At 37.9% G+C, this 21,585-nt stretch overlaps 1 protein-coding gene across 5 annotated transcripts in view; it reads right to left on the bottom strand.

Annotated features, from left to right (window-relative positions):
* The window catches only part of LOC149237750 (S-adenosyl-L-methionine-dependent methyltransferases superfamily protein), a 277,949-nt gene that overhangs the window by 145,372 nt on the left and 110,992 nt on the right, over positions 1-21,585 (bottom strand). For 2 of the 5 annotated variants that reach the window (XM_089372762.1, XM_089372761.1), the window contains 2 exons: positions 19,722-19,819; positions 11,482-11,586 (listed from right to left, as the gene is read on the bottom strand). In XM_089372762.1, coding sequence (XP_089228888.1) covers positions 11,482-11,586; positions 19,722-19,819 — 203 coding nt within the window. Of the gene's footprint in view, positions 1-11,481; positions 11,587-19,721; positions 19,824-21,585 lie in introns of all 5 variants that reach the window. The other 3 variants (XM_089372765.1, XM_089372764.1, XM_089372766.1) reach the window with 2 other exon arrangements.

Below are 21,585 nucleotides of genomic sequence, written 5' to 3'. Positions count from 1 at the left end.
TCAGTTTTGTTTCTGGCACATTTTATTTCTCCGTGTTCTGTTTTGCCATTGCAGGTTGCAGGTTGCAGGTATAGATTTCAAAAGTCTTTCAGGGTTTCTATCAAGCAATCTGAAGCGGATTGATTTAAATTTTTTACAATTTCTGAAGAAATTCAAGGGTTTTCTGCTACTGCCTGGAGGGTTTCTTTTTCAGAAGGATTTTGAAATTTTGTTTCAGGTGTGCACTGTTCAAACCTCCAAGTCTGCCTGCATCCTTCAAGCAACAGCATTGCACACCGAAAAGCCTCCATTCCGCAGCTCCCATATCTTCCACGCATTCATCATCTGCTACCAAAAATCCCACGCAGCCATACTCTTTTGTCTATGCCTGTTCACGCTCATTCATCTTGTAATACGAGCTCCAGAGCTGTGTCCAATCACCCTCACGCAGATTGCAACTCCTCTTGTTGTCCATCTGCTCCACGGCTTCCATGCATAGTTACGTTTCCCTTTATTGTTGTTCGAACTAGCATCCTCACCTTACCAGCTCTGCGTGCCATCCCTCACCTTTCACTCTTGCCCACCTGCGTGCTGCCAGATCTGAGTTTCACATTCACACAGCTCCTAAACCTGCGTCTAACCCACAACCATTATTCCTCCACGCTATCTCTTCATTCGCTGTCCATATCACGCAATCTTCTGCTCATCGATTCCTTTACTCATCACACTTCCAAACCCTTCCTCCCCTTCCTACTTCGATTCCTTTGCGTTGTCTACAAAACAATCTTCCGTTGCTTGCATATCTCCTCGCATCATCAATTCCACGTCGTCCAGCCCATAAAACTACAGCGAAAACCCTCCTTTCCGTCTGCCCATCTCTGTCCAGAGGCTGTATACACAGCAAACAGGAACTCAAAGCGTTTCAAACTTCTTCTTTTTTTGTTAAGTTTTGATTACATGCGTAGGGTTAATGTAAATATAGTTAGAATGATTTTGATTTTTTTTAGTTTGCGTATATATTTTCATGAAATGTGCGTTTGATATTTTTTAGTGTTGGACATTTAGAAATTCTTTAAAGCTTTTTTTTTAAATAAAATAATTCGATTTTCACTTTTGTTTCATATAGATTATGCGTTAGCTCTTTTTTTAATTAAATTTTAGTTTAGATTTTCATTTGGTTTTAAATTTAGATCTGAGTTTTATCATTTAAATATTAATTTTTAGTTTGTTTATTTAGATTATATGTATATTAAGCTTAGGATTTTATATGAAAAAATAAAATTTTCATAAAAACAAAAAAGCTAAAAAAAAGGTCCCTTTTTTTATTTCTTTTAAAATCTTGGATTTAAATAAAAATAAAAAGGTTTAAATTAGATTTGGTTTTAGTTTAGTTTTGTTTTATTTTGTTTTAGAATAACTCAGAAATCAATAAAAAATAAAAAAGAATTTCATAAAAGGTAAAAAAGTTTTTATTTTTATTTTTTAGACTTTAGTTTAGATTAGATTTTATTTAGGATTTTAGTTTTGTTTAATTTTTAGACTTAAAAATTTATTAAAAAAATATATAAAAATTAAAAATTTTGAAAAAGGCTAATTGGAAATTCTTTTTTTTAAAGTCTTTTTCTGTTGTGGTGAAGTTAAATGTGCTCAAAATGTTTATATCTGGAGATTAACTATTTGAAATCTGGTCAGCATTTAATTTCGTGGTTATTTAAAGCATTTAATCTTTCGTATTTTAATTGCTGGAATATCGTTAAGCCATTGAGCATTTATCAATTATCTCGCATTTGGTAAAAGTTAATCTTTGTTTGAGTTATTTGATGGTAAATGATTGTTAATGAGTTCATATTTCTGCAAGCATTTGATAAATAAACATTCTGTCATTAACTCTATAAGGCACTGGTCTATTAACTTAATAAAATCAATTAAGTGCTTGTTTTCCCTCGTGTCTCCCAACCCAACTGGTTCACAGTTGGTCATCCATTGTCCCATAGGGTCTACCCCCCTTAGTCGCGGGAGACAAGCTTAAACTGAGAGATCGGGGATCAGGGTGACAACCCCCGGTCTGAGCGTTGTCGTGACAATCTGTGCGACAATAGGTTCCATGCTCAAGGTCACTTTGTTTTAGGTGAAGCACCCATTGTGTGCTTCTAGGATTTGTCATAGAGTCAAAGAAGTCAAAGAGTCATTGTCGTATGTACTAAGACCCTATTGGGAATTTTGTATCAAGTCAAAAATGTATCAAAGTGCACCTCCAAGACCAAGTTGGCCTACAAGAGAAGTAGGCCTATAGAAGATAAGTGGGCCCTATATAGGGTTATTCTTCCTCCTTAGAAGCCTATATATACAAGGCACTCGACCTCATTTGAGGAATCATCCAATTAAGTTTGATCTCAAGGACAAAAACAAGAAAAGGGAGCGAAGAAGAAGAGGACAACAAAAGGAAGAAAGATCGAAGTTTTGAAGTCTGATTTTGGGCCACATTATCTTACAATTGCGAAGAAATTAGGGCACACATTGCAGCTACAAGACCGAAATTACAGTCATCTAAAGAAGTTGAAGTTTGGTGTCATAAGGATCAAGTTTCAAAGCTAAGTTACTAAGGAGAAAGGAGGACCCTAAGCGAAGGAAGAAGGAGAATTATTTTACCATATTAGGTCTGAAGAAGGAAGCGAAATAGTGTTGCAGGGGTCAAATTCGAGGACTTAGAGAATTTCAACTATAAGTTGACTTTGTTGAAGCAGAAGTACATCCAAAAGAAATGTTGACTTGGCCTTGGAGGGATTTTTGTCTTGTGTCTAAGGTATTGGAATTCGTCATTTGAAGTTTCTATAATAAGAGAAGAATTACTTGTGAGTTTTCCTCTCTAGGAGAGATTTTGGCCTTGCCTAACATCCTATATCCTATGTCCATTTGTATTATTGATCTTCATAGTTTGGTATTTGATGATAAGAACACTATAATAATTCAGAGAAGAAGAAGCTAATTATAAATACTACAAGTTAAAGAAAAGAACATCATAAGCAGTTATCAAAGTAAAGAGAAATCACCCTAATCTTGTTGCCATAGATTTCTCAACATGGTATCAGAGCTAAGGTGACAAGAAGAAGCAGCGTGAAGATCACTCAGTTGAAGAAGGGTACATAAGGGCCAAATACAAGAAGAAGGGCATTAAGGAGAACTAGTCATCACAAGGACCCTATCTTCTTTGAAGGAAGACGAATATCTCTCCTTAGAAGAAGCATTGTCATTCTTCAAGAAGGAAGATCATCATCAACAAAGGCATCTAGTGGTAGACATCATCATCAAAGAAGCATCCTCATTTGTCAAGTAAGTACTTTATATTTCATGTCTCAATCTACAAACCAAATGACTACTTTTTGCAAAAAGAGCAATAAACTTGTTGGGACATCAAACTACCTTACATGGAAGAAGAGAATAAATTTGATCCTCATAGAAAATAAAGTTATTGAATATGTCAAGCGCTCAATAACCAAACCTCCACAACAACAATCTCAAGATTACCAAAATATATGAAAGGAGAAGGGCTCAAAAGAATCCTTATCGAATCAATCAAGGATTCCCTCATTCCCTATGTAGCAAAATTGAAGACATTAAAAGAGATCTATGACAAGTTGGTGGAATTGTTCTCTGTAAGTACTACAGGGGAAATAATATCTTTAAGAACCGAGCTATACAAGATGAACGAATCAAAGGAAAAAGGGGTACCCTCATATCTCATGAAGGTATCTCAAATAAGAGATCGACTACAAGAGCTAGGAGAAACAATGTCTAGATCTAGAAATGACCATTCTTATACTCAATGCACTACCAGAAGAATGGGGCAACTTTGTATCAAGCGTCTATGGAAAGAAGGAAACTACCCCATTCAATGATATATGGTCATTATGTAAGATTGAAGAAACCAGATTAAAGGCAAAGAATGATGTTGGATCAAATGTGCAAACACAAGCATATGGAGCTATCACAACGAGGAAAGGAAAGTTTGGAAAATTTGAGCCTCAAAAAATATTTAAACAAAAAATCAACATGTCTAAAATTCAATGCTATGAATGTAATGAATATGGGCACTTCAAAAGGAATTGTTCTAAACTCAAGAAGAGCAACAAAAAAAGAAAAGAAAGAAATAAAGCCCATGTGACTGAAGAAGTACAAGAACCGGAAGGAAAAAAGTCAAAGAATGAAGAAGTAAAAGACCTCTACTATTGAAGGTCTCACATACATTTAGTTCATTTTCAAGTATATAAAAGTTAGCAAGTCATGATAGGAAGCATTACGGTGATAATAAGATGCAATATAGCAGTATTGAGATGACATCATATTCGAAGCATAAAAGGATAGCCAAAGTAGCAATTTGTATGGTTGAAGCAAGTCATCTAGCAAGATAGGAAGATAAGAGTTTGTCACACCTCATCATCATTAGATAAAAGCATTTGCACAATAAGGATCATCAAGATCCTCCTATGGAATCTTTGTTAAAAGGTTCACCTCTACTTAGAAGAAGCAAGTGTCACATAGATAGTCTACATTCCACCTAGCGTGGGATACATAGTTTAAAATATGAAGGTATGGTGACAAAGAAGTGCAGCATGACAATTTCATTGAAACATGTTCATCTTCAAGCAAGGAAAGGGAAGTTGCTAAAGGAAGTCGAGATGATCACATAAAGGAAGAGGAAGAGGAACTCTTCTAAATGATACATGAAGGCATTAAATAATATGCCTTGAACTCTACTATATGATGACATGATAGAATCAACAGTATATGACCTCATGAAGAATATGAGGTGGTTCTCAACAATTTATCCTATGTAGAAAGGAGTTATGTATAGAAATCTCAAAGAAGCAATATATGAAGATGGAAGCAAAGTTCATAAGATGTACCTAGAGCCACTTGAGATGAGATGAGTAATCAACATCTGAGAACAATTAGAAGGATTAGCTATGACATCTCCATGAAGAAGTTATGAAGACCCTGATAAGTATGAAGAAGAACCTTGGTAGTGAATATCTTGGAGATGGGTTCGAACAGTATAAAGGATGTTGATGTTGTAGAAGCAGAAGTCATGAGGAAAGGCCATCATGAAGAGGTAATTATATTTTTTGAAGTTCACTTTTTTTATTTTTGAAAACAAGCATATGGTTGGATTGGAACAGGGCTACCGGCATAAGATTGTAGAAATTCACCTACAACTAGTACACGGAGACTTGGACGGAAAACTCTGGAAGGAACGTGACTCAGAAAGAGGTAGTAGTATGAAGGATAGCCAGATGACGACGAATAAGGTCACTTTCCGATGAAAAGAAGGATGGCATGACTAGCATAAATTGGTTCAACACTATGTTTTGTTGAAAAGGAAAAGGGAAAGTGATGCAGAGCATGGTCGAAGCCCTACAAGGAAGAAGATGGCTCCATGATATAGAAGTTGAAGTTCATCCATGATATAATGATGCAGAAAGGAGGAAACCTACAAGCAATTGATAGTACCATGATATGATGATGCAGAAAGGAGGAAACCTACAAGCAATTGATAGTACCATGATCTTCACCAAAAAGCAGATAGTTGTTGTTGGAAACAAGTCCCTAATTACGAGGGAGCTTGAGTTTATTCCTTTTATAGGAATGAGTAGATCCTACCTAGTTGAGGAGTGATAGACACATCATTCTTGTCTTCACATTATGAAGAAATAATGAAGGATTGGGTAAGCATCTGAGACAAATATTGATACTCTTTGAACATGAGGTAAGGCATCTGATAGGCAAGAGTAGTCGAAGAGGAAATTCCTTGAAGAAGTGTAAATCCTAGACAAGAATGGTACTAAAAGGACATACCTTGTGAACATACGAATGGGGTATGTGCCTTGAGAGAGCCAAGAGCCGAGGTGTGAGACCGAGAGGCAGAGAATCGGATTTTCCAGCCAGCAGAGGGTCCAAAGAAGGAGCAGCGTGATACCCAGCAGGGGTGACGCAAGAACTACATAAGAGTGATGCAGTTCTGCGCAGAGACTCCAATTCAGCGTGATCAGACTCAGATTCTCCCAATGACAGGGTGAGATCATTTCACCATTCATTTTGTCCAATTTCTCTCTATATCGGATTGCTAGTTGAGCATCCAAGAATTGTACTCAGATTTTCTCCTGCATAATAATAAAACCCTCAGATTTGTTGCACTAGTTTTCCCGCATTGGGTTTTTCTGGGGACATTTGTCCAAAAATAACGGTGTTATTGTGTTGTATTTTCTCTCTTGCTCAGTCTCTTGTTTCCGCATATAGATTAATTAAGCAAAGGTTGCAGTGTATGTATTTCAATATTTTCCGTAGGAAACTGCAAATAACTTGTTCATGTAAATCTAACAAGTAGGAGAAATATCATCAATTGTTGCAGTAGGGATTCCGGTTTAGGAATTTTCACATGGTATCGAAGCTGCAGGTGAAGCAAGAAGAGTAGAGCCGGTAGTTCTAGCGCCGAGCAGAAGAGGGAAATCGAAAAGTTGCAAGAGGCAACAGTTCGAAACCCTAGAGGGTTTGCGCAATTCTTAGCCAGAGCGTTGAAATTTCGAGGCAATCTCTCTCCGAGAGAGTTGACAGAGAGAAGGGCTTCCAGATCGAATTTTTGTCGGGGCAGAGGGAGCAGCGCTGAAGTCTCAGCGTGAGGAGAGTTGGTGGGATGCATATTTTTCTGCAAGCAGTTTACTGGGCAGAAAATCATCAGAAGAGAGAGGAGAAGCACTATGAGGGAATTTCTTCCTCAGAGAATTCCTAGCCAAGGAATTTGAATTCTCTAGAGCTAAGCACCAGCAAGGGGCAGCAGTTTTACTAGCTCCAGCAGGAAGTGCGTAGGCTAGCCCAGCTGCAGCACAAAGAAGAGAGGAGATTTTCGACGTTTTTGGCAAAAATGGCAACCAGTGGCTTGAGGGATCAGGACAGGTTGGACGGAACATCCAACTATGTCATTTGGAAGGCTAGAATGCCATTCCTTCTAGATGAGCATGCCCTCAAGACATATGTTGAAAACGTGGTGGTTGTGCCCGCATATCTAGATCCGCTGAAGAATCCTCAAATAGAAATGGCGAAGGCCAAGAGGATGATCCTAGATGGAGTAAAGGATCACATGGTTTATCACGTCGCTAGCAGAGGGACTGCTAAGGAGATGTGGGATACCTTGGCTATGTTATATCAGGGATCTTCTGAGCAGCGGAAAATGTACTTGGAGCAGAAGCTGAGATCTGCTCAGATGTAGAAGTGGGAGCGTGTGGATCCATTACTCACGAAGCTTAAGGAAACTCGTGATGAATTGTCTGTTGCGGGGCATACACCTCAAGATTCAGAGTTGGTTAGACTGGCCCTCAATTCTGTCTCCTAGGGATATCACCCACAAAATGGTGGGTAACATGTACTAAGCTCTGAGAATGGATTACTTGCTGGAATTGAACTGACCTGAAAATGACACTAGCATGCCTCTGAAAACTCTCAACAATGCTCATGCTTTTTGAGGAGTAGCACACCTGTTGCCCAATTGACCAGAAATCCTTTCTTGACCATCTGGTTAAGTAATGATGCAATATGCTACCTGAGAAAATCCCTTCCCATTTTAGTGGTTCTTCTTGAAGCCCATCAATGTCTTTCACTTTACTCTCTACTTTGTAGGAAGAGAAGTTTTTGTTGGTTTTGTTATTCTTGTATTTTTCCCTTGCTCCCTTACAATATTCACTACGACAAGAGTTTTCGAGAAAGTTGATAAAGCCTTTCCTTCCTCTTCCTCTTGGATTTCAAGCTCTCAAGTCTAGTGTAGATAGCCTCCATCAGCTCCCTGCATTTGTCCTCTACCACATTTGCTACAGTCATGAATCCTAATTTGGTGCTGATTTTCTTTATTTTGACCGTAAACTTTTATGCATTTCCTTGTTGATGGCTATTATCTTTTGAGTTATTTGTTCCTTCACTTCTTGTTAGTTTTCTGACATCTCCTTCAAACATTTAAGTTTTACAAATGGTGGGTCATGGTCTGACGTTATCTCTTCAAAGCATTTTTGAATCATGAAGTTGGTGATTTCTTTTACCCCACTAGTTGAAATCACAATGCAACCCACCACACTTTTTTTCATAAAAGATACTTCTTATATGTACAGAAAATTATTTACATCAGCATCTAGAAACAAATGAAAAAGAAACAGAAGTGTATATACTATATAGAATGTACATCATATCATTTTCTGTAGGGGGATTAAAACAGCTAATGAAATTGGAATAAGTCGTCAGATCTAACAATTTGGCATCTCTAATCAGCAATGCCCCTTTTGCTAGGAATAGCATACATACCTCATCTCCCCATAATTGACAAAACGATGTTGAGAACTAACCTCATTATCAAAAGAAAACTTGCAACGGTGTTTCAAAGCATATACAAAGTAGAAACTTTCAAACAGTGCCAAATACCGGCCAAGGAATTTCAGATCACCAATCTACAATCACCAAGCAAAACAGCCTGCCAGTGCAAATGTCCTAAAGGATGTTTGCCAGCTGAAAATGAACCTAATCTCACAAAGAACCATTCCCACGAGATGTGATTCACTGATTCTGACTTCAAGTTACAAAGGGCAAAGGCCATCAGAAATACCACTTTTTCCCAGCTGGGCTTTGGAGGGGATACCTTGATAATCACCAACCAAGCAACTACCTGGAGCTTATAGGAAACTCAAACCCACCAAACACCTTGCAACCACTGAAGCTAAGGGCTCTCTGATTCCAGAGAAATCCACCTAGCGTTTAGAACAGGACCTAACTCATGCCACTAATGCAGAATGGAGTAGAGCTTACAGGAATCCACAACACTTAAACATTATGAGTGTAACACATGGCTTCTCCCAAGCATTTCCAGCAAGTTAGTCAACTGCAGATAATGATATTGTGCACAATGCACGTGTGTAAACTTTCTTCACAAACGGTGATCTCCTTGTTTGCTTCTGGTGAATCTCTCTTCCATGTTCCAACATCTTTGGCCAGACAAAGGGGAGGCTTGTGTGTACATTCTATGAAGCTTGCTAGTTGGAGGTTCCCTGTTCTCCTATTAAAGTCCCCAACCAACGTTATGTCTCCCTTCTGTCTGAGTTCTACTATGTCATTTAGTAGGTAGTAGTATGGTTACTTGTTGTTTAGTCCATATCTCTTGTATAAATCGGACTTCTGAGAGGCAAAGTAACAGGTTACCATGAAGGTGCTAAGTTGTTGTCTAAGATTTCGAAACAAATGTATTCCTTGTTTTTGTCAATGTCTTTCAACCTTATGTCACTTCGTCAATATGTGATTAAAGTGATCCCTCCATGTCTGTTGCAGTTCTTGATATTTTGTTACATACAGCCAACATTTTGTAGTCCTGGATATTTTGGATTATAAATCCATCATTGTCATGGGATTAATATATCTCATCCCTCAGCTATCAATCTTAAACCATTTCAATAAATGAAAATTGGCTTAACAAATTAAGATGGAATCTTTACTATCTAACACTAATGAGCTAACAAAGACAACTCAAATCACCACTCTTTTCTTCTTTGGTTGCCATGGTTTTGTTCCCCAACTCCATCTTGTTGCAGCTCTCTGTTTATTTTTATAGTGCAATTAAAACAAGCACAAATTTTCTACCAGATAATTACTTCCAATGATACAATTATTTGTTTAGCACATTTCAAATCATAAAGCAATTACACTTCAGAAAATTTCAACCATAAATGCAGTAGGGTAGTAGAGATCACAATAAAACAATGATGTACAAGAGACACAAAAAATTATCCTGAGAAAATGCAAACCAGAGAAAAACCCAGCAAATCTTTTCTTAGGAGAAATTGTACAATTCAATCAATATGTACATCTGATTTTCCAGTCAAAATATGATTCCATTGACCAAACCAAATTCCAAGTCAAACCAGATGAAGGAGAGAAAAATTCAAACTTCTGCTCACAAGTCAAATCTGGTCAAAGAGGCTGAAATTCGGCGTGCCGCTGCTCATGGTCAACTGAGGTCAAAGGGGATGAATTTCGGCCATGCTGCTACACAGAAAATTTGGTCAAACAGCACTGTTTGACCTGCAGTCAAAGAGAAACACAGAAAGTCAACGCCCAGAAAATCAGCCCAGAAATTTGGGCAACTTCTTCAGTCAAAGATGCCAGAATATTCGCTCCAAATGACAGTCAAATATTTGGTCTATTCAACCCAGAAATAATCAAAGTCAACGCTGGACAAAGTCAATGTTTGCTGGTCAAACTTCAGATTTGTTCCTCCTTTGCACGTGTGAACAGAAGATTAGATTTGCTTGAGAGAAGTCAAGTTGATGATGCCAAATGAGGAGGCCTCTTTGTCAATTTATATGTGTCTTATCAAGTGGGTTTTGACCAAGGGTCAAACCCCTTCTCTTGGTGGGGCCGACCTGTCCAGTTTAGAGCCTACATGAAGAATAAAATATCCATTTAATTCCTTTTGATTTTGTTGACTTAAATACAGACCGCGGCTACAATGTTTCAACACCCTCTTCTGTATTTTAACCTTATGTTAATATTTAAAAACATTGGCCTCTTCTTCTTGGATATTCACTCGTTTTAATGAAGATGGTTGTTCTTCGTATTTCTATGAGGTGCATTTCATGATTCATATTATACATCACCAGAATGTTTAAAGAGACTAGGAAGCATATTTATAGTTAATCGGCCAGATAAGAACATCGTCATTATCATGGCTGTTCCAAATCCTAAAAATAATTGTAGTGTTTTAAGGATCCATCCTTCCCTAAGTACGAATCACTTGATCCAATACATCCACTACATTTTCATGAGATTCCTATAGCCTCTTTGCTACCATTAATCATTCATCACATGAATAATATAATCACTGGAATCCATATTCATCCAACTGCTAGCCTTTCTCAAAGAGATCTGGCTAAATAGTAAATACCGGAAAATAAAGTAAGAATTTATGGCCTTTTAGACATTTTGAAACCAGCCAAAAATAGGATTTCTTTGGCAATGAAAGTTCATTTTTGGCAGTCCAAAAACCTCACACAATTGCTCTGGCTCCAGTGACTATTAATAAAGTCCCCTTTATCAAACTTCCTTTTAAGACAACTCAAATTCTACGACACTTCTTGTACAAAGATGTGAAAATAAAACCATAACAAATCTAGACAAGTAAGCCAGAAGAAAAGCCAATAAATTATGTTTAGCACAACCAATTTGTTTGTCCTGAGATTTTGCCTACTGCCTAATAATTCAAAAAACAGATGTTTCAAGATGCAGCTCATGTCACCAAGGTTAGTTCACTTGGCAATCACTCTTGCCATGTTGGCAAAGCCAAATTTCTAGAAGCAAATACTGAGACTACAAGGCTGCATTGGCATTTGATCAGATAGAGTTCTATTTGTATTCTAAGTATACCCAACAACAGTTGTATATCTGAATTGCTCAATCATAACAAAGTTCTCAGCAACTTACCAGCTGTCCAGTACATGTATCCAAGTACTAAAGAATATGGGACCACTTTAATATCACACAATTCCTTTATAGCTTCCAGTTTGTCAGCGGGTACTTCAAATAAGCCTGTTTTAAAAGCATTAATAGCATGAGTAGTGGAACTAAATACTGATTTCAATAGCACGAAGCACTATAAACAAGAACAGATGTAGACAATTAAGGCACAAGATCTCGACTGTTGACAGTGCAATAAATTTTAACCCTGATCCAAGAAGCAGACTGCTTTTATTATATGGCTCCTAAGGCTGTATTTGATTAATCTGTCAACATGTCATATATATTATTTTCCAGAAATTAAAAGTTAAGAGTCACACCAAGATCACCTGAGTAGAAAATATAACTTGATAAAAATGGGAAAAAAAAAAGTACAATGACATAATAAGTATAACCATTATTGATACTAAATTTAGTTTTTTTGTCATCTTGAACACCAAATTGTTTTAACATAAGAACTAGTCATAAAAGACCTCTAAGAACAATTGCCTCAGAACACATATGAAATAAGACCTCTAAGAGGGTCTGGCTAAGAAGACATACGAGACCTCTAAGAGGGATATTTCAGAAGCTTATATTGTGTGTTTGTTCTCATTTAATGTACACTGGACTAATCTAGTTTATAAAACCTCTTTTCAACAGAATAGAGAATCAAATTGAATCAGAAGTTAACCAAAATATCATAAAAAATGTCATGTTAATATTTCAATACTACAGTTGAACATTACGGTTATGATCCTCCCTACTTCAATTTAACTACAACTATAAGAGTATCTGTTTCTAACGGGATCCTAAATTGGGCAATCAAGGAGAAACTGTTTTTTGTCTTCTATGGCTTGCATTTTACAGATTGCAACTATACAAGAAAACTACCAAGGATAAACGGTAGAACATAACATTATAATTAGAAAATATAAATAAGTAAAGTCAATATGTAAGGGATTTTAGAGTCTAGACTCTATACTTCCAAGTTATTGACAACATATGTGGTTGTCAGGATGCACTGCGACATACTTTTAGCCTAAGTTGCCATGCTGCAGATACAGAAAAAACACTTTTTGAATGAGGGGGCAGAGGTACATCAGGGTTACACATAAAAACATAACCAATATTTATGTAAATCAACAATAATTCAGATTCATTTTCAGACGAGTCTTTAGCCAATCGGAGTAGAATTTGACTGTTTACAATAGGCATCTCGATTCTCAATACCAACAGACAACAAGGCAACTCTCTCTATTTTGGAAAATCCCTGCCATCCTCACTCTGAGAGAGAAATCTAAACTCTAGAAGGAATGTTATGAACTTTAAAATTCCTTGTCTAGTTCTTCCTGCCCTTATCTCCCATTAGCCACTGCTTCCTGTTACAGTAATGGAGGTGGACACAGATTCTTTTAGTTCGAGCACATTCCATTCCTGAGATGGAGTTCTTGACTTACTTGATTTTAATCCTTACCTCACCCAAGATATATGTTCTTTGAACTCTGTTTTATAGTTCATGACACTTTATGAGAGCCATCCAAAAACTTTTGTCATAGAGTATAATTTTGGAAACTCCCTGAAAAGAATAATTTCTATAGTTGCACAGTTTAAGGCAACATGGAAAGAATAGAGAAGAATATATGAGAAAGAAAGAAAGAAAGAAATTATTTTAACGTCCACGAGGCTAAAGATAGCCTATGGGACAGATTGCTTCTTCATCTGCTTGATGTATTCGGCCCTTTTTTGTGAAGCTTCACAATAAATGCTCCCGTCTTCTCGACAAACCCCTCGTTATATAGATTATCCCAAGAGCTAGCTGCCAGCGTATCTGCATAACTTTCCCTGTTGTCTTTGAAGGCCTCACATTCTAAAATGAAATGTTTTTCTGTTTCCACTTTTCCGGAAGAACAAAAATGCATACCCTTTCCTCCCACACTTCCTTTGGCCTTTTCCAGTGCCCTGTTTCACAACGGAGTTGATGAGAATTAGTCCTTAACTGAGCAATAAGAATTTTGGCTCTCCAAGAGATATTGGCCTCTATGTATGCTTTTGGTTGATGATTATGAGTGGGATTAAACACTTCAATATAGTAATTTTTCTTTCTTCCTAGCTCCTTCTCCCAAGTACGTTTGTGGAACTTTTCCATAACAAAATTTTTTATCTCTTTGCTGTTTATGGGGCACGCGTTCAAGCAAATATCCCATTTACTAAACCATTTGTTATTTTGATGCATCCAAGTTTTTTTGCTCTTGCACAATCTATCATTAAAGACAACCTTAGGCCATCTACCCTCTTCCATTTGCTCAAATTTTTTTAAATACCTTATGGCTCGCACCATAGCAATTGCTTCAATAGGAGAAGTCCCTGTTTCACTTAACAAGATATCATAAGGCACTGCACTTTTAATCTTAAATTTGTTTGTAATCAAACGCTTCTGAATTTTCTCAATTTGTCTCCACTGCATGTCGGAAGTACTGCTAGCCCACAGTTCACAACCATATAGAATCATTGGAATCACTAGAAGCCCAAAAAGAGTTTGAGTGGTCTTCCAGTCCCATAACTCTGCCTCTCTACATCTATTTTGAAAAGCATAAAATGCTTTCCAACCCCCCAAAGTTCTTTTCTTTCTACAACCATTCCAGCTTAGATTTTTGTTGAAGTCAATTCCGAGGTATTTGTAATCCGCAACTTCTTCTAGAATGTTGCCTTCAAAGTAGAACTTATGTTGGTTATGTTTTCTTTTCTTAGAGAAGACCACTACTTTTGTTTTGCTGATATTGACTTGCATCCCCACACTTCTACAAAAATGCTCAAGGGATAGTAAGTGCTCTTTCAAACCAAGAGCCGATTTAGCAATCAGAATAAGGTCATCTGCATACAAAAGAAGCCTTATAACAAACTTGCACAAATAGATACCACCACCCCCTTGCGAATTTAACCACTCCTCAAGCTTGTCGATATATAAACCAAAAAGGGTAGGAGACAGTGGGCAGCCTTGCTTGACCCCGATATCGCTTCTAAAACTTTCAGAAATGCCTGCTAAAGTTCTAATTTTGACTTTCACCTCTTCATACAGCCTATGCACAGCTGCTCTCAAGTGTTTAGGAACCCCAAGTTCCTCCATTCTTTGCCAAAGTTTATCCCTAGGAACCGAGTCAAACGCTTTTCTGAAATCAACAAAGCAACAAGAGACTTCTTCCTTCTTCTCCCAAACTTTTTCAATGATGTGCCTTAAAGTTATGCAATGATCAACTGTGGAATGCTTAGGTCTAAAACCTGCTTGCCCTTTAGCATGCTTATTTCTTTCTTCTGCCCACTTGCTAATTTTGTTTTCTAGCATTCTTCCAAATAGCTTTGCAAACAAAGGGTTTATCATGATGGTCCTATAATTGGAGGGATTATTGATGTCACCGCTCTTGAAAAGAGGTATTGCCAAACTAGTTGTCCAATCTGTGGGGAACCCTTGTTGTATGATGTTGTTGAAGATTTTGTAATGTGAGGTGCAAGAATCTTTGAGCCCCACTTTAGATATTCTGCTTGGAGTTCAGCTAAGTCTTTTGCTTTTCCAACACCCAACTTCTTGATACCCATCTCTACCTCTTGTACCGTGAAGAGTTTAGTATCAGTGTTGACCAAGGGGGGAGGGTCAACCTTGGGAACCTGCTCATAGAGTTGTCTTGCATAGTCAAACCATTTAGAAGTTGTAATATTATTTCCAATTTGTATCTTTTTCGGTTGGAGCTCCTTCCAAAATAATTTGGGATTATTTTTCCCAAGGAAGATTAGTTCTTCCCTCCTTGAAACCATGAAATTAGCCTTTTTCTTGCTTAATAATTGCTTGTAAGATTTGAGCTTTATGTTATCCTTGTTTGACTCTTTCCACATTCTCCTTGCCTTTTTGCATTCCTCGTCAAACCAAGCATTAACCGAAAAGCAATTTGTTTCAGACTTCTTAATTTTTGTTCTTTTGCACTTTGCAAGTGCGCATTGAATTAAATGTGTTAATTCATGACTATGAAGGCTGTGAATTGTAATTTTCTCCTTCTCAAAGAGTCTCTCTAACGTCATTTTGAAGGTATTACAATTTTCTGGGGTCAAAAGAATTCTGCCCTGTGGGAGATTTTGTTGGACATGCTGAATTTTTGACTCTAATTGTTGAGAATAAAGCACACATATCTAATTGTGCACATGCATGTACAAAATCATAGATAGCAACAAATGAAGTATGTTTTTTTAGTACCAAATAGAATATGTGCAGACGAACATCCCATGGACGTGAAATAGAAGACACACACAAGATAAATACATGCACAAAACAACCATCCTCCAGGTCTTCAGCATACCTCTTATACTTCATAATGAAGGTTACGTCATCCAACCAAGATAGATGTTCTTTGAACGCTGTTTTGTAGGTCATGACACTTTAAGGGAGTCTTCCAAACACTTTGTCACAATATAATTTGGCAAACTCCCTAGATAGAAAGTTCCTAGAGTTGCACAGTTCAAAGCAGCATGAAAATAAAAGATAAGAATATATGAGAATCGTGCATGCATATCTAATTATGCACATGCATGCACAAAATCATAGATAGCAGCAAAGCAAGTATGCTTTCTGTTGCCCCCTCAAGGTAACTACCTTAGAGACACTAACGAGCGTGATGTTGCTGCATGTACGAGGTTCCTATTCCAGCCTTTCAGATCCAAGCCTGGTTCTCTCTTAAACTTCATCATACAACCTGTGCTTCAGATTCATCCTGCAGTAATATATTAGTTCCTATTCCCTAGACACCTCATCTCACATGTGCTAGCAGAGGTTACTCCATGATGACTTCTTTTAGTTAATATAGTTACGAGTGTTGTTTCCTAGCATAGAATGATATTGATAATTCTGACTTGTTTGTAAAGTGAGCTATGACATAGATATGAACCTTTATTATTTATAACTAAGTAAAAACTTTACCTTTTTGTCTCATCTAACCATGGGGGAACATAATTGTCCTCAAATAAGCGTGTCTTGACCTAGGCCACTAGGTACTACTAGGGATCAAGGTGGGTAGCGTGATCACCTACATGCTTAACACTTTTCACAAACCCCCTTACATTTCCATCTCATCTATATACATTTGTATTTCCCAACTTATGAATAGCCTGCCAAATGTCACCATAAAAGATCTGAATGAAGAAAGGAAAAATCATGCAAAGCTCAACCAAAACAAGCATGTTACCGCTTAAACTAGCAGCAGACATAAAACGAACTCCTAAAGGGCAACTGCTAGATCAAAGGGCAACGATGGAGGCTTAGCCCGTTGTCACCTCAACTAAGACTCCCTACTCTTCACGAACTTTCACCGATGGGAGGAGACCCAGCATATAGAATCTCACTTGTGAAGGATGAATCAAACAATGGATGTAAACTAACCTTTATAATCATTTTCCTAGAAGGTGTTTAAGAATAGAGTTTTCTTGCTTGTTAAGCAAAGTATAAAGATTTCTAGGATAAGGAGGTGAGGATTTGAGGGTCAGGTTTAGAGGAATATGCCTTATGAAGGAGTTTCCCAATCCTGAAATCCTTATTGAACTTGACTTCTTGAATGGTTCTTGAAGATTTGACTTTTCAAAGGTGTGGGACCACACAAGACCAAGTGGACCTAGTCTAGGTTAAGGGGGAAGAATCTAGCAACCAATGGTGTTTTTAACCCAGACAAGGAAGGGGAAAGGATCAAAGCAAGAATATCCACTTAAAGATATATTTATCCGATGAGGCACTAGCCTTGAGAACACTAGGGCAAAGTTTGATCTCAGAGCTAGGGCTTGGGTTATCTCACAACTCCACCGTCGGAATGGCTTCAAAATTGGAGGAGGCCTTGAGGACACACCAGCGTAGGAGAGGCTAGGAGATCAAACTTTTTATTGGCCTATTTTGTCGAGAAAATGATGCCCTAAGTGACCCAACTTGGCTAGACCTAGAAGAGAGAGAGAAAGGTGAAGAAAAGTATTCTTTGAGTGATCACCTATTGGAGTACTAGTGCCTTAATCCCTTGGGGAGAATGGAGTCTAGGAGAATGATGAGAAAGGAACTTGTATTTCGGTCAAGGAGGCCTTAAGGACTTCTTCACTTAGCTTTTAGAGCAAGAGGAAGAGACCTCAAAGCTTTTATACTTCGCTTGGCAAAAGAGATGGATTATCAAGATAAATTCCACGATGGAATTATCCCTAGGAGATTTCATTCACATACATGGCCCAAACATTGAGAGATGCTATATAAAAACAATAATTCTACAAATTTGCAATTATGCAATGCAGCAATTAGCCTTATTATAGCGAAAATCGCATTCATTGTATATGACAAAAGTAAAACAAGAATAGCATTAAAAGTGTGTACTTACATGTAATAGAACATATCCAAACATGAACAATTTGACAATAAAGAAGCTCCAAGATAAAAATACTCCAATCCAAACATCAAAATTCAGCCATGCTCCAATTCTTCTAGGGCATCATCTTCTAGGAGCTGCGTAGATCTTTCTTCCCCATGGCAGCATCTAGGGCAGCATATCTCTTAGGATCTATCCTCCCACCAAAACCCAAAGACAAGTGGAGAGGAAGAGAACACAACAAGATTGTGTACAAATGACTAGCTAGCCACCTCTTTTTATACTAAAACGTTGAGCACATGTGGGTGTTATTTAGTTGCTGGCCAACCTTGATGAATTGTCTTATAACACAAATAAATTTATAACTCCATGAATACCTATCGGAATTGGATGATCTTCAGATCAGTCCTACACCTCTCGATGAGAGGGATCCAAGAAAAATATCAGCTGCCATAAATAATATGACCCACATGGAGTTTGGCCCTAGTTGCCAATTTTAACAAGTAAATCTATGAAATACCTGAAGGAAATATCATAGAATTTTGTCTTTTTATTTTGGTTCAATTATATATTGCAGTTGGTGTCATTTTACTGTATTCACCATTGCATGCTATATACATTACAAAACTTTGCATATTTGGTGTATAATGGTTTAGATTTACATTGCTGTACATGAATCTTTTTTTTCAAATCAATATTTGAATATTTTATGTATTTTTTGGCCAATCAGTTTTTTCCTAGTTCCAGTCTAGTTTGTGATTTTGGATTCAACCAGTTCAGTTCTAGTTCAAGTTTTGATAACAATGGTTAGGGAAAGGTGGGCTAATTTTCTATGCTTTTTCCACACAAAAAATTCGCTTATTTCCATTTTTTCTAAAATGGTTCGCCCATATTTCATGGTATAAAATAATTTTACCTTAAAAATTGCCAAAAATTTATATAGTGTCAAGTCAGGAGAGTAACTTCATGAATGAATTGTGCTTTTGCATTAAGAAAAAACATGAATATATACAAGGAGAGGGAGACTATTGGGATTTATCTCCCAATGTCTCTTCAACTTCCAATTTATTTTATCTTGCTATTTACAATATTTACATGGATTTTCTTAATCCCAAAGATTAGGAGTCAACATAGAAATTATATCAAATTATTAGAAATTTGAATATTTTTACAAAAATATTGTCAAACATTTTACATATTGCATAATATGGATTAGTGAGATTCACCAAAGTGTCTAAACCTTAAGATAAATTTCCATCCTTAAAATTTTCCCTGACATTGGCCTGACCACTCCAGTTAATTCCAAATTAACAATTTCTAGTGTTTTTAAAGCAGTCTACATCATTCTTTGTGTTCCATATTCCCTTCTCCAAAGTGTTTATCAAATGTTCAGATGTAAACAGTGACAATGATTGCTGAAATGATTTTTCATATTTGATACAAATGCATGGTGACAACTTATCCAAAAATTGGGCTCTATAAACTGAACTGAAATTTCATGGGTGGGAGGATGCCCAACTAAACCCAGGCCTTCGATGAATACACCAGTGTCCATTTGTATTTGTTCTATTCTCAAGTGGAAACCTATAGAACGAAAAAAAAAAAAATCCCAGTGCCTTCACTTCATTAATTCAGAACTAGACATGATCCTCTAAAAGAAAATATTAGACATATTCTCTGAGAGTATTTTCCTTTCTTGAAGTTAAAAATGAACTAGTATAACCACAATTAAGAAGGATGAGATGCATAAACAAATATATTCAAAGCATTCTTTAAACAGATTTGTGCATGTTCCAAATATTCTAAAGATATAAATCACAAGCCATATTTGCCATTTCCATGACATTTTACCTGGATCTTTGATGCTTTCTGATAAAATTAGTAGACGAGCTTTTTCATTTGAAGGATCTTGAACAACAGGTTTGACACGTGGTCTGTCTAGCAAATACCTAGCTCCAGGCATGATGAGCACAGAATAAAGTTTACCATCAGAAAAACAGAAAATTTGCAATCTCTGCATAACTACAATAAAATTTAAAGCTTCAAGCAAATCACAAGATTGCATAAAGAGATCAAGGTACAATAGATGTATTATTTATTTATTTTTCATCTTCTCAAGGGAAAATGTACAAGAAACATATAAAACCACCATTTCAGCTCAGCAGTCAATTTAATCTCAATTTTCTTGGATTGGCTTTCACTAGAAAGAAAGTAAAAATCCACCAGCTCTCCTATGCAAATCTTGACAAACTCTACCAGCTGGAGGAGAACAAGTAATTAAAGTATTTTAACACAATCCACGACCTCTAATAGGCACTAACAGGCATATTAGATGAACAAAAGGTGTATCAAGAACAATCTTACAATACACCAAGTGTCATGCCCCCAACTCTTTTTTCATGAGTTAGTCTACGTGCGGCACCGGCGAAACACTTAAACATTTTATCTTCTAAGTTATTTTCCAAACTACGCCTAACATTCTCATCTTTCATCATCTTTACTTATTAATGTGCGGAATAAACATTAAACTTTCAACCATATGCAAGAGAGACAATACACAAGTATATACAGTAATCTTTTATAAATGTTGTTTTACAAATTCCTCGGGAGACAAGCTCAACCGAGTTATATAAAATTTATAATAGAGTGGCTGATGTGCAGCTCAGCCGATCTACCTGACTCGATCATTGCACCGTGCAAACTTGCCAACACCACCACACTATTGTGCCCGAGCACTATGCCAATCCTCCGTCGTAACCGTTGCTCGGTCATCTTACTCTACTCCCGTTCAGACTCCAGCGCGGGCGAACCGCCCACCCGGGTCGCCCTGCCCAGCTCGCCACGGCGCCCACACTCCAACCTGCAAACAGTCGTCCGCACACCCGTGTGTCAACCGTCCTGCAGTTTGCTACCCACCTATCCGCCGACCTGCGGTTCGTCCGCCCGCCTGCGGTGCGACTGCCACCCAAACTCGGCCCTCTTGCTCGTCACTTACACTGTCCATTCAACACTGTTCAGCCCGCTGTGTGGGCGCATTCCTACACCTCCACTAAGGTTCGTCCGCCCCAATACTTGGACTCCCCTTTGCTTGGTTCGATGGAATGACTTGCTGCCTTTGTCCACTCATCCACCATGTTACTTATACACTTCGTCGACCATGGGTGGGGGCTTGCTACCACCAAGCCGACCCACCGTTTCACCACTTAGTGTATTTTTCACCCGTCGGCCCAAGTGTAGGGGCACCCATACATTTGGTCGCTCGCCCCATATAAACTCGCCAACTCGCCTACCCACACTTAGTCATTTTCGCAATTCGTCTCGTGGGTGCATTCGTGGCTCATTCGGTTGACCTGGCTCGTCATTCGGGCATGCCCACTGCCAACTCGTCGGTTTTGTGCGACCGACTCATCTCGCCCATCGCGCGCCCATGACGACTCGTCGGTTAAACACGCCCGCCGTGCGCGCTCGACTCACCAATGTGCGATGATGACCCGAGGGCCTTACATCCTCCCCCACCGGAAGTCATTGTCGTCCTTGACAATCCAGCTATCCTCCGTAGCTTCCTGTCGTACTTCGCAATCTTCTTCTTCCACCTCCACAGTGAGTCCTCCATCTCCCAGCTATCCTCCTCTGGTGCATCCTTCCATCTAATGAGGAATTCTCGTCACATGTTACTCCCAAGACCTATCGTTCGAAGATCCAGGATCTTCTCCAA

This window comes from Pinus tabuliformis, chromosome 8 (genome assembly GCF_031772625.1).
Source record: "Pinus tabuliformis cultivar Carrire ecotype Pingquan chromosome 8, CPIR1, whole genome shotgun sequence".
Classification (NCBI taxonomy): domain Eukaryota; kingdom Viridiplantae; phylum Streptophyta; class Pinopsida; order Pinales; family Pinaceae; genus Pinus; species Pinus tabuliformis.
Note: the sequence above shows the minus strand (reverse complement) of the source record. Positions and strands in the feature narration are given on the sequence as shown.